The 14,224-nt window shown below is 45.4% G+C and overlaps 1 protein-coding gene across 1 annotated transcript in view; it reads left to right on the plus strand.

Moving 5' to 3' along the window:
• Positions 1-2,699: 2,699 nt before the first annotated feature.
• LOC309568359 (uncharacterized protein) overlaps positions 2,700-14,224 on the plus strand; it is a gene marked incomplete at both ends in the record, with an annotated part of 101,490 nt that continues 89,965 nt past the window's right edge. The window contains 3 exons of the mRNA XM_082274024.1: positions 2,700-2,904; positions 8,557-8,629; positions 9,937-11,168. Coding sequence (XP_082130150.1) covers positions 2,700-2,904; positions 8,557-8,629; positions 9,937-11,168 — 1,510 coding nt within the window. The remainder of the gene's footprint in view (positions 2,905-8,556; positions 8,630-9,936; positions 11,169-14,224) is intronic.

Raw genomic sequence — 14,224 nt, forward strand, 5'->3', positions numbered from 1 at the left:
CCCACATCCAATTCACCCTGCATCCTGGGCCCCCCCTGCTGGCCTGGGCCCCATACAGGAGGACCGGTGGTACCCCCTTATTTACGGCCCTATATACATAAATACACATGCTTGTGCGTTTGAGCTTTGGGGTGCACACCCTAATGCAATAGACTCAGGGCCGGTGCTAGACTATTTTACGCCCTAAGCAAGACCAGCTACTTGCGCCCCCCCAAAAAAAATAAAAAGGGTAGGGGTTAAAAACTTCTATATGTCATACCCAGTGACCCTGATCTGATGGTTCCTCCATGTTATGCTGTCGTACCCAGTGACCCCCATATTCCTCCATGTCACACCTGGGGACCCTGATGTTTTTCCATGTCACATTCTGGGACCCCAATATTCCTTCATGTCTTGCTGTCATACCCACTGACCCCGATGTTCCTCCATGTCACACCCAGGGAACCCCTTGTTCCTCCATGTCATGCTGTCATACCCAGTGACCCCAATGTTCCTATATGTCACACCAGGGGTCCCTGATGTTCCTCCATGTCATACCCGGAGAGACCCTGATGTTTTTCCATGTCACACCTGGGGACCCTGATGTTCCTTCATGTCACACCTGGGCACCCTGATGTTCCTCCATGTCACACCTGGGGACCTCAATCCCCCATGGCACACCCAGGAACCCCAATCCCTCATGGCACACCTGGTGACCCCGAATCCCTGTTATACCCGGTGACCCCTATCCCCCATGTCACACCTGGTGACTCCAATTCCCCATGACACACCTGGTGACCCCGATTCCCTGTTACACCCAGTGACCCCTATCCCCCATGTCACACCTGCTGACTCCAATTCCCCATGACACACCTGGTGACCCCGATTCCCTTTCACACCAGGGATCCTCCATGTCACACCCAGGGACTCCGATCCCCTGTTCTGGGGACGCTCACTGAGCGGTATGAAGAGAGTGGCCCGCGCTCTGTCCTCCTTCACTGTGATTCCTTTTCCTAGGACACTCCTCTCCTGGACCACAGTACTCACCACAGCTCCAGCCGAAGAGGATCATCATGCAGGCAGCACTCCGGTGGACTCCCTTCCTGCCTCTTGGGGCCCCCCCAACATTGGTGGAAAGCCAAGGCTTGGCAGTTCCGCCACTGCCCCAGACACCTAGCATCTTCCTCCGTCCCTTCTTCCTCCCCCACTGCTGCCCCTCCCCTCAGCTCACAGGGATCATTAATAAAGGAGAGTTCCGACTCGTGGCTGCGCCCCTAGGTGGCAATGCGCCCTAGGCGGCTGCCTAGTTTGCCTAGTGGAAGCACCGGCCCTGAATAGACTGCTCACACCTAAGGCTGCTTCTCTAGCTGTAGCAGCTGAGCAGAGCAGAGCTGAGCACTTCCATCTTCATTGACAGCAGAGATTGGGGAATCAGTGTTCCAAAATCTCCTTCTGCTTGCCATCCTGAAATCGTTTGATCTGGTCCTGGGAAAAGCCTAGGAGGAACCACAAGGACTGTTACACCACCCAACCTAAGTGAGTGCCGCCTGGATCACTTTTTCATGACGGCCAAGAATTGGCTGAAAGAAACAAACCCAAGCTCAGGGCTTCAGCCTATTTTAAGCCTTTCACTCTCCCTATGCGCGTAGTGTGGCCAAGGAGGCAAAGCAGTTAACAGCTTTTTGAATTGTATCATTTATGAATCCGGTGATTTATTGGCAGTGAGTGGCTGGTGTAAGTGTGGATTTACACTTCATTAGGTTTCATTATTCTAAAAACAGATATTTTCATAGCTGACTTTAAACCATGGTTGAGTGAACTTAGGACTCTGGTGGTGACATCTGATATCATATATTAGTATTCACAACACACATATCAAATCTCTGATATAATAATCATTTAAAAAGGATGTTTTTATAGAGATAGCGGTGAGATGTGGTTTGACTTAGAAAGCCGCAAACTACAAACACTGTAAATATGATATCTAGTTATGATGACCTCTAAAGCAGCAGTTTTTTTTTTCTATATGTAAAACACATTGTAGAATTACCTCTGCGTAGCACTGAGTTGGAGGTTGGAGCTCATCTGTCCAACAGATTCCATATGGTGTCATTGACCTCACAAGGATTCTGCTGGAGTCTATTGGTTAAAGTGGACCGCTCAGACACCAGCCAAAGTTTAATGAATGGATGTGTCCTTTTAGGAATCTTGCAAAAGCATTAAACCCTATCTTGGGTCTACCATCATCCTCTTTGAACTTGACTCCCCTCTGACCAGGTTACATTTTTCCAATCATTGTCATATACCTGTATGCAGAACCTGAGATGATGAGGATGGCCTCTCGCACAGTTCCCATCTGAGCTCCCCTGGAAAGGGTCTGCAAGGGCAATGAAAAGACACAGGTGCCAGGGTGCCACCACTGTGGACTAGAACTTGAGAGCACTGATATCTGGTGAGCAGAAGGTACAGGTGGTGGTACACTGAGGATGTTCCAAGTTCAGTTCAAGGCAAAGTCGGGTCCAAAGCCTGGTGTAGTAGTAGTAGCAGTAGCAATATGCCCCATCTTGGGTCTACCATAATGCTCTTTGAACTTGACTACATCTGATCAGGTTGCATTCTTCCAGACGTTGTCATGTACCTACATGCAGAGCCTGAGATGATGAGAGTGGCCTCTCACACAGTTCCCATCTGATCTCCCCTGGACAGGGTCTGCAAGGGCAATGGAAAGACACAAGTGTCAGGGTGCCAACACTATGGACTGGAACTTGAGAGCACTGATATCTGGTGAGCAAGAGTACAAGTGGTGGCACACTGAGGATGTTACTATTGCAGTTCAAGGCAAAGTCGGTTCCAAAGCCTGGTCTAGTAGTAGTAGCAGTAGCATTATGCCCCACTTTGGGTATCAAGCACATGCTCATACCACTGGTACAATGTTCCTGACACTCGTTGACAATTTATTACTGGCAGTCCAGTGTTTCTGGTTGTTTGCCAAAGACATGCATGGTTATCTACAGTCAGGGCTGCCATCAGGGGGGTACAGCCCATACAGATGTATGGGGCCTGGGCGTCCTAAGGGGGCCCAGTCCCTCAGGATGCCCGGGCTCCAAGTTGACACCTCCCCTTTTTTCCTTTCCTCCACTACACTGGCAACTAGTCCCGACTTTCGCTGGTGCCACCCGCTGCACTGGCACCTGACTCCCAGCCTCCCACTGGCTGCCGCTGTCAAAATGATTGGTTGCTACGACTGCCTGCCATCCTAGCAGTCGAACATATGCATTCACAGGTCCAGGCAGAGGAGGAGGTTGTAACTTGGTGGTCAGGCCTGGGGGGCCCAGGCCTAAAGCTGTGTAAGGGGTCCCAAAATTTCTGATGGCTGCCCTGTCTACAGTACCTCTATATGGCATACAGCACTATCTATCTATCTATCTATCTATCTATCTATCTATCTATCTATCTATCTATCTATCTATCTATCTATCTATCTATCTATCTATCTATCTATCTATCTATCTATCTATCTATCTATCTATCTATCTATCTATCTATCTATCATCCAATGTCTGTCTGCCTGTCTATCTTCAAGTGGGGTACACACTATGAGAACAACTGTCGGAATTTCCATAAAGGTGCTCGCCATGATGTAAACGACAAAGGTATTAACTTGTATGAAAATTCTCGAACCACAAAGGCAAACGTTCTTTCTTGTGTTTGATTTCTATGTTCATTGCCACCTTCTTCCGGGTCATTCTTTGCTTCTAATCATGTGTGTTTTTTTTCTATTTGATTATTTCCATACGATTACTGTACACATTGAGCGAAAATCAGACGTTGTGTTCACATACGATAAAAATTTTCTAGCTTACACCTTTGTTTTTTTTTTTTTCATCTGAACAGTAGGAATTGCCTGTTAAAAGCACTATACTAAGGAACAGATAATTGACCGATCGTTCCTTGTATGATTTTTATAGTGTGTACCCAGCTTAAAGCGGTAGAAAAATATTTTTTCTTTATTTATTTAGTACCCTCTAGCGTGTGTTACTAGAAGTAATAGTATCTAAAAGCATATTTCTGGCTAGGAGTCATGGAATTGGGTCAGGGTAACTAGAGGCCAGGGCCGGATGACTCATCCTGGCAGCTCTCTGGTTCCTCTCACTGGTATCTGGAAGGTTGGAGAGCCTTCTAGAACTAGAGGGCGGGGGTTAGGAGGAGCCGCCATGAATATTTATGGGGCCAATCCCCAGAGGTGGGCTGGCAGCGGACTGGGACAACCCTATAAATAAACATAGGCCATTCCAGCAGGGAAGTCAGCGGAAGATGGAGTGCTGAGAAAAGGCTGTTAGTGGCCCTTGGGCACCCCTTACCTGTGGGGGGGTGTGTGTTACCTCGGGCTGGGTGCTCAGGAAAGATGGCCTGGAAGGATCCTAAAACAGAAAGATTCATGCCAGAGAGGCAACGGGAAGGAGCAAAGAGAGACACTGAGTGAAACATCACAGTGAAGGGACAGACAAGGGGAGAGACTGCCAGCTGTAGCAGGCCTCTCTTGAAGTCTGCATAGTGCCAAGTCTTCTCCTAACCTTTCCCTGAGAGGTCTCCATGTGTGTGCCAGTTGGGCAGGACTGGAGCAGAAAGTCTGTAAGGAGGACTGGGAGGAGGATCAGTCAGGTGTAGGGTGACCACATTTCCTAACTGCCATTCAGGGACACTTACTTTCCCAAGCGCATTTCGTCAAAAAAAGCACCATACCAGCGATCCGGTCGCCGGACGAACTTTTGCTTCTGATTTCCCTATCGTGTGTATGGGCCATTACATGTGGCAAAACACGCAAATCTCCAAGCTTAAAATGTTGCATGAGCTACTTCACCTGGCTTTGTCGCACGAAGGGCCGGCCATTCAAATGAAAGGGCTGCCCCCAACACTCAGCGCAGAACACATGGAAATGCGCAGCACGATTTTGCATATATTTACAAAAACACTAAGGGCTCGATTGCACCAAAATCTCTGCGTTTGCACCCATTTTAAATAATCATTTTCTTCATTTCAACTTACAGCTGTTTGTGGGGCAGAACAATGCAGCACACTGTACTTTTATTAAACACACATGAATGCATTACAATGGTGTGAAGCTGGCCCATTAGAATACAATCATTTCTCCTGCATGTGTGTTCCTCCTGCATTTAAAACGTACCTGCCTGCTGATGTCAATAAGCCCCAAGTGTGAGCCCAGGGTAATGTGAGTACAGGAGACACCATACAGGCCCACCCCCTCCAGTGTGAACTCTCAGGCCACGCTGGGACTTGTAGTACAGAAGTATTACCTTACTGATTTGGCCCAGGCAGAGTTGCTTGGCGTAAGCCAGACACCGGGGATCGGTGTGGAAGAGTCTGACTGGACGAACCTGTACCGGAGCCCCCCATACCCGGGCTACCCGCCCGAGGTGGACACACAGTCTATGTAACCCGCTCATGTCAATGTCAGCCCGGTGATCACTGCTCTCCTCACAGCAACAACACTGCCGGCTACGTCATCGGCCGGCGCCGGAGAAGCACGTGACGCCGGCTAATCTGTGGAAAGTGTGTGAAAGGTGAGGGAAGGGCTGGCAGTAGGTGGCATGAGTGTCAGTGTTCCTGGTCTGTCCTCTCACCTTCCACACTGCCTCTGTTTATTGTCATGGTGGGCTGACAGCAGCGGTCGGCGGACGGCGGCTCACGGGCTCAGATCATTCCGGGACACTGCATTGTCCCAGAATGAGGGTGACCGGGACCCGGGACAGAATCTCCAAATGTGTAACTGTCCCGGGCGATCCGGGACACGTGGTCACCCTAGTCAGGTGTGGCTGGTGGGCTAGCATTTTCTGCAAGCAAGTGGAGCTAGGGAATCAGTGGCCACAGGGAAGCAGAAGGAAAGATGTCATGCTGTTCACTCTCATTGAATGACTTTGTCAAGGGAGTGAGAGTTCCTGCCTGTAATGGGCCTTTTCTGAACTAGCAATATCCTGCTAGTTCCCACAGGATTGAGCAGCAGCTGCTGTGCATTGAAAACCAAGGTTGTTCAGGTGGAAGGAAGAAGAGGACTTTTTGTAAATAGGGAGAAAGTTGTCCGTTGTTTAGTCTTTTGGACATTCTCAAGTTGAGCATCCCATAATTCCCTACCCCATCCAAGTTATCAACCCCTAAAAAAAAAAAAACGTAAAAGACAAGCCAAGGACTGTTTTCTGTGTTGTAATGTATGAAGGAACACTAGCGACTCTTACGGGGGTAGTGCTACGATTTAAAAAATGGTCCCCCGTGCAGGCTTAGGTCATATTTTACTAGTATGCACTGCATACTAGTACATTACAATGGAGCCTTCCAGCGCTGTATTGGCATGCCTCTTCTTGGTCTCCAGCATCTTCGCCCAGTCCCCATCTTTCTTGCAGGTTCCCGATCTTCAGGGGCTTGAACGACGTCACTCCTGCACATGCACACAGGATTCACATCGCTGAGGCACTCAGAGCAGACCGTAAATGTGCTCTAAGCTGTGCATGTGTGGCTCAGATGATCACATTACCCACTGACATGCGGGGGGGGGGGGGGGTGCATTTATAGCCATAAGCATTTGTGGTAGTATCGTTTTGCTAACAAAAGCTAAAAAAACGCTACTGCTAAAAAGCTGAAAAACTCCTTCTACAGCTTTTTACAGACGTTTTGATAACGTCCAATGTGCATGAGGCCTAAAGGTAAATGAGAGATTTGGGGCCTTTTTGACCCCAGGATCTCTCGAAAAAAGGACTTGTCCTTATTTCTATTACAAGGGATGTTTACATTCCTTGTAAAAGGAATAAAAGTAATAAATAAAATAAATAAAGGGACAGAGTAAAAATAAAAAGTAAAATAAATAAGAAAAAAAAATGTTTTTAAACGCCCTATCCCTCCGTGCTGAAGCGCAGAAGTGAAAGCATGCGTATGTCGCGCAAGCATATGTAAACGGTGTTCATACTAGGGATCGTCCGATTATCGGCAACACCGATATATCGGGGGCCGATCTGCACTTTCCCCGATATATTGGAATCGGCCCCTGAGGTTACCGATATTTCAGGAAAGTGCCTGAAAGTGCCTGAGGCATCACCCCGGTACCGGCGTCCATAGAGGTCGACTGTCTTGTAATGACAACCAAGCTGAGAAGCCGTTCGGCTGTCATTACAAGGAGATTGAGGGGACGTACCCCCATCCCCTCCCACTGCCTTCCGCGGCTCGCCCGGGTCTCCCATCCCCCCCGGGAGACCCAGGCATCCTACCCGAAGAAAAGACCCGAACAAAGCCGCATTCAGCTCTGATCGGGTCTCCATGTAAAAACCCCAGAAGTGATGTCATGACGTCACTTCCAGGTACTCGGCGCCGAATTAAAAAAAACTGACAGCATTCAAAACAGTTAAACTTGGCGTTTTGAATGCTTTTCAGTGCCAAGGAGGGGTTTGGGGTCTTTTAGACCTCCAGATCCCTCCACAAGAGTTCCTGTGGAAAAAAAAAAAAAATTTTTTACATGTCCGGAAATATCGGCCTATACCGATATCTGATAACCAAAATATCGGTATCGCCATTAAAAAAACGATATCGGTCGACACTAGTTCACACCACACATGTGAGGTATCACTGCCAACGTCAGAGCGAGAGCAATAATTCTAGCACTAGACCTCCTCTGTAACTTTAAACAGTAACCTGTAACAATTTTTAAATAGTTTGTATGTTGACTGCGGGTAGTATGGTGACTTTCAAAAGACTCTTAGACTTACATCTCAAGGATCAGGAGATTGAGGGCTATGTTAGATGATTACAGTCACACACACCTACACAGGTTGAACTGGATGGACTATTGTCTTTATTCAACCTCGCCTACTATGTAACTATATATATGTAACCTATGGAGATTTTTACGTACCGAAGTTTGACATTCTACAAGCGTGTACAATTTGAAAGCATGACATGTTGGGAGTTTATTTACTAGGCATAACATCATCTTTCACATTATACAAAAAAATTGGGGTTATCTGTGTTTTTTTTATTTTTTTTTTCATTAAAGTGTATTTTTTCCAAAAGATTGCGTTTTAAAGACCACTGCGCAAATACTGTGTGACATAAAATATTGCATTGATCGCCATTTTTTTCTCTAGGGTCTCTGCAAAAAAAGAAATATATAATGTTTGGGGGTTCTAAGTAATTTTCTAGCAAAAAAATACTGATTTAACATTTTTTAAACAAAAAGTTCCAGAAAGGAATTTTTAGAAACTTGAGGTAAAAGGGAATGGAAAGGGGAAAGTCCACAATGCATTCACAGGATGTGAAGTCTTTCATCATATTTCCTCTCCTATGCATTTGTTTATTATAACATGCAATTTATAAAAAAACATGATAATGCATGCATCTAAATAACAAAAGAATAATCTCCAGGAAAGCTCTGAAACTTGTATGAAAAATAGTAATATATTTTAAATATATAAATATTGCATAAATGCAGTATCTATATGACTGAGGAGGTGAGAAAGAAAATGATAATTTCCCAATTAATTAATTTTTTTTTTGTTGTGATTTTTCTTTAAATAGACCAAAAACGATCACAGTTTGCTGATTTAAAGAAGACGGGATTGCTTAAAATGGACAGTGAAAACAACACCAGGTATGGGCTTTAAAACCCAACTGAACCTTTAATCAATCCTTCCTGTCACTTTGCACATTCAGAAATATATTAAAAGGATGGCAGCCCCACACTCATGCACACAGTCCATTGGGTCTCTTCTACACAGGCAGACTCTGTCCCGGAACCGCTTAGAGATCCCCTACTCCATTATCCATTTACACCGGACTACCCTCTGATCCAATCCACCTAAATGGAAAAGGACAGATCCCTTTCATTTTTTTGTGGCGGACCGGATTGGACCCAGAGGTAGGCATGGACCCCCCCAATTAGGTCCGCCTGAAAAACTGACAGGTGGACTCAATCGGACTACCAATGGGAACGGGGCCTAAAAAATGACCACCCATGGGAAAGAGGCCCTTAAAATAGATTGCTTCTATATTCTAGTCTGCAACAAAATCAAAAATTTTTTTTTGGGGGCTCAACACTCCCTTTCCTTCAGGGCTTGTAAGGCAATAACCATAGGACAGTGGTTCTCAACTCTGGTCCTCGGGACCCACCAACAGGCCAGGTTTGCAAGATAACTAAATTACATCACAGGTGATCTCATTTGCTGCTCAGTGATTGCAGTACTCTAGTTTGCATCTCCGCTAGGTAATACTTAATATCTGGCCTGTTGGTGGGTCCCGAGGACCGGAGTTGAGAACCACTGCCATAGGGTGATGGATTCCGTTCTGGACTGCAAGTTTAACATGTGCACTTTTTCCAGATCATGCAGGTGCTTGGACAAAGATAGCCCATACAGGGCAATCCCCTCCACCAACTTATTCTTACCTTTACTGCCCTTCCACATTTCTCCATTTATTCATCAGAGCCTTCAGAAATTCCCATTACTTGTTGTTATAGGAAGCATGTGACCGTCTCCATTTCCTCCCAGAATGCAGAGTTTGGGCTTAAGAGGCTTATTGCCAGTCCCAAATACTGTCACCTTATCAGGGTAGAATGTCATTAACCCATTGTAAGCTCTGGCATAGACCAATGTGGAACTTACATAGGAGCATGGGGGATGCGCCATCAAGATACTCTAAATCCCGACTTTGGGAAGCTTGAAAAAAATCCTCCTTGCAGTGGGGTTGCACCCACACCCTCAAGGGTTAACTCATTTATGTTTAGAAGGTAGCTGACCTAGACCTAAAGAGCAGTAAACCCTTGCAGTGCAGGCACAGCCCCGTTTCAAGAAGGAGGTTTCTGATTTCCTTGGGTTGGGCCTACTATATTTTTCTGAGCTTAATAATGAGATAATAATGAATAATGTAGGATAATAACAAGGGATTGCTTCTATATTCCAGCCTTTCCCAAATGATTGAAGGACCCCCAAAGGAAATGAAGGCCTTTACTTTTATAAACACTGGGGAGGAGGAAGACATCAACCACATGGGAGAAGAGGCTGTATTATTCAACGACTCAGGTGTGGGTGATCCTGATGAAGGCAACAGCAATGAAGGCGATGGAGTAGACAACATCGCTGATGAGATTGGAGAACCTGCAAAGGAACTGGCCGATGTTGCAGCTGGAGAGCCATCTGCTGGGACGGATGCTGAAAAGGATGATAAGTTTGGTGCCTCTGTTGGTGACCCAGTGGAAGAGGACAGCAGTATTTCCATGCAAGCACTTGAAAACTCAATTTTGAAAGTCACTGACAATGCAGATCACTCAGTAAATGGTGAGGAGATCCTGAAAGCCAATGATAAACCAGTGGAAGAGGACAGCAGAAATTCCATGCAAGAACCCGAAAAGGAGACACCAACTAAATGTTTTAAAGTCACTGAAAATGAAAACTGCTCAGAAAATGAAGAAGAGTTCCCAAAAGTCTGTGCCGAACCTGTGAAGGACAGCAGCAATTCCATGCAAGCTCTTGAAAAGGACAACTCAATTGAAATTTCGAAAGTACCTGAAAATGCAGATCACTCCGTAAATGGTGAGGAGATCCTGAAAGCCAATGATAAACCAGTGGAAGAGGACAGCAGAAATTCCATGCAAGCTCTTGAAAAGGACAACTCAATTGAAATTTCGAAAGTACCTGAAAATGCAGATCACTCCGTAAATGGTGAGGAGATCCTGAAAGCCAATGATAAACCAGTGGAAGAGGACAGCAGAAATTCCATGCAAGAACCCGAAAAGGAGACACCAACTAAATGTTCTAAAGTCACTGAAAATGAAAACTGCTCAGTAAATGAAGAAGAGTTCCCAAAAGTCTGTGCTGAACCTGTGAAGGAGGACAGCAGCAATTCCATGCAAGAAGTTGAGGAGGAAAACTCAACTGAACGTTTGAAAGTCATTGACAACGAAGAGTGCTCAGAAAATAATGAAGAAGTCCCGAAAGCCAATGAAGGCAATATCCAATGTGCTTTGGCAGATTCTGATACCATTTCCAAGATCAATACAAAATCGGAAGTCCCCAAGACTTGCATAAGTGATATCAAAGCTGTGTCCAACGTGAAATCCAGTAGTGCCTTGAAAAAGGGGAAAAAAAATATTTCAGGGTCGAGAAGAAAGACTTCATTGAAGAGTTTTTGGAATGGTGAGTTATTCATCCCGCATGCCGACATTAGTAGTGTGTTTTATGCAAGGCCTATGTTTTAGCAAGGGAACATCTGTGAGAGAGTGACTCCTCTTTGAAGCCTTCTAAGATTACTATGGGGAAATTTAAATGCTGAAGTATCAGTAACCTTGAAATTTATTAAACCAAGCAGGGGCTGACTGGCAACTTTCAGCCCAGGGAGCAAGTACAAACCAAAGGCCCATGGTGCAGTGACCCAACCCCTCCTCCCACTCTCTCTCCTTCCGGCCTCCTCCTGATCCCCATTCCAGGCTGAAGCTCCACTCCAGATACTCTCTACTCACCGGCCAAATCTGGTTTCCCGACCTGGCCAGCAGAGACGGTTGGGGGGAGCTAGGACAGCTCGGTCGGGGCTGGCCGGAGGAGGAGAGTCTCCAGTGGGGCATGGAACCGGCCTCTGCTCAGACACAGATTACACCATCCATGCTGGGGGGAGGCCTGGGCTCTGTCCTTGTATTTATCCTGCACTCAGTAAGTCAGCGGTGGGGGCTTTTTACTTCTCTTCACCAGGAATCCTTTAGGCATGTCTGTGGCAGAAGCAGTGCAGCCTTTTTTATGGGTCATCAGTATTCAGTCACAGCGGGAGTGGGGCCAGGGGAGGAGCGGTGGTGATCACTGCCGCTCTTCCCCGATAGTTGGGGAATCGAGTGTGGAGATCCGCCTGCTTGTGTAAACAAAGCAGGCGGATCTCCTAAGTGACAAGGAGTGACAGATTGCAGGGTTCAGCATAGCTGAACCTGCAATCTGTGCCTGTGTCACATAGTCCCCTCCCCCCACACACACGTTAGTAAGCACCAGGCATACATTAACCCCTTGATCACCAATAAAAATTAACCCCTTCCCTGCCAGTGTCATTTTTACAGTAACAGTGCATATTTATAGCACTGATTACTGCAGTAATGTCACTGGTACCCCCAAAAGTGTCAAAAATGTCAGTCAAGGGTCCGATCTGTCCGCCGCAGTCCCGCAAAAAAAAAAATCGCAGATCGACGCCAGATTGCCGCCATTACTAGTTAAAAAAAAAACAATAAAAAATTACATAAATTTCCCGTAGTTAGTAGCTGCGATAACTTTTGCGTAAACCAATCAAAATACGCTTATTGCAATTTTTTTTACCAAAAATATGTAGCAGAAAACAAATTGGCCTAAAATGTTAAAAAATTTTGATTTTTACATTTTTTTTTGGGGGGGGGGGGGGATTTCATATAAAACATTTTTTTTTAAATATTGTTATTTTTTCAAAATTGTCGCTCTTTTTTTGTTTATAGCCCAAAAAATAAAAATCGCAGAGGTGATCAAATACCACCAAAAGAAAGCTCTATTTGTGGGGAAAAAAAGGACATAAATTTAATTTGGGTACAGCGTCACACGACCGCGCAATTGTCCATTAAAGTAACGCAGTGCCGAATCGCAAAATATGGCCTGGTCAGGAATGGGGTAAAATCTTCCTGTCTTAAAGCGGTTAAAAATACACTCATTGAGAATTTTTTTGTCAAAGACATGTAGCTAAACACATTTTGGCCTAAATATATGACAAAAATTGAATATATTGGAAATTTTTTAACTGTCAAAGTAGAAAAATATTGTTATTTTTTCAAAATTGTCACCTTTTTTTATTAATATTGCAAAAAATAAAAATCGCAGAGATGATCAAATACCACCAAAAGAAAGCTCTGTTTGTGGGAAAAAAAGGACGTAAATTTCGTTTGGGTACATCGTTGCGTGACCGCGCAATTGTCAGTTAAAGTCGCACAGTGCCGAATCGCAAAAAGTGGCCCAGACGTAAGACAGCAAAATCCTCCTGTGGTAAAGTGGTGAATTTCAAATCAGAAATAAAATGCAAAACATTTGTGTTTGTGTATATATATATAAAAAACATTATAAATTCCCTTTTTTTTATAAGTGATCACATTCACTCTGTTCTCAGCTGTATAAGAGATGAGGGGAGGAGAAGCAACAGCACCCTAATCTTCCCAGAAAAAGGCTGTGTGTGTGTGTGGGAAGGGGGGGGGGGGGCATGTCAGGACAAGTCTGATCATTGGAGGAGAGCACAGCTAGGGAACTGACCACGTTGTGCTCTCCTGCTTAGCGTAATCAGTTTTTACCAGGAAAGCAGAGGGAATGTCAGGAACACCAGGGATTTCACATAAAGTAAGCAATACAAAGAGAACAGGAGACTTTTTCATACAAGTACATGGTACAGCAGGCACATATAAGGAATTTGAAATGCTAGGGTCACAAGTCCTTTAACCGGTTGCTGACCGCCGCACGACTATATACTGCGGCGGTCAGCCCCGGCCAGGCAGAGTGACGTATGGGTACGTCACTCGCCTGTCACTGACTTGCGAGCCAATTGTGGGCGGGCTCGCGCCCGCCCCGGCTCGTTCACTGACAAGTCAGTGCGTGTGACCGGCGGACCCGATGTCCGCCGGTCACTCACGATCGCTCCGGTGAAGGGAGAAAGGCGGACGGCTTATGTAAACAAGCCGCCTGCCATTCTCCCTGGTGTAAAAATGAAGATCAGACGGTTCTACTATGTAGGACCGTTGATCTTTGTTTTTACACCAATAGCCATGTCCCATCACAGTTAGAAGCACGCCCCTAGGACACACTTAACCCCTCCCTCTCCAATACATTTAACCCCTTCCCTGCCAGTGTCATTTTTACAGTAACAGTGCATATTTATAGCACTGATTACTGCAGTAATGTCACTGGTAACCCCAAAAGTGTCAAAAATGTCAGTCAAGGGTCCGATCTGTCCGCTGCAATGTCGCAGTACCGAAAAAAAATCGCAGATCGCCGCCATTACGCGTTAAAAAAAAAACACCAAAAATGACAAAAATCTTTCCCTTTGTTAGTAAATGCAATAACTTTTGCGCAAACCAATCAAAATACGCTTTTTGCGATTTTTTTTACCAAACATATGTAGCATAAAAAAAATTGGCCGAAAATGTTAAAAAATTTTGATTTTTACATTTTTTTGGGGGGGAATTTCATATAAAAAAATGTGAAAAATA

Source organism: Pelophylax lessonae, assembly GCF_965119305.1.
Source record: "Pelophylax lessonae genome assembly, chromosome: 12".
In the NCBI taxonomy this organism is placed as follows: Eukaryota; Metazoa; Chordata; class Amphibia; order Anura; family Ranidae; genus Pelophylax; species Pelophylax lessonae.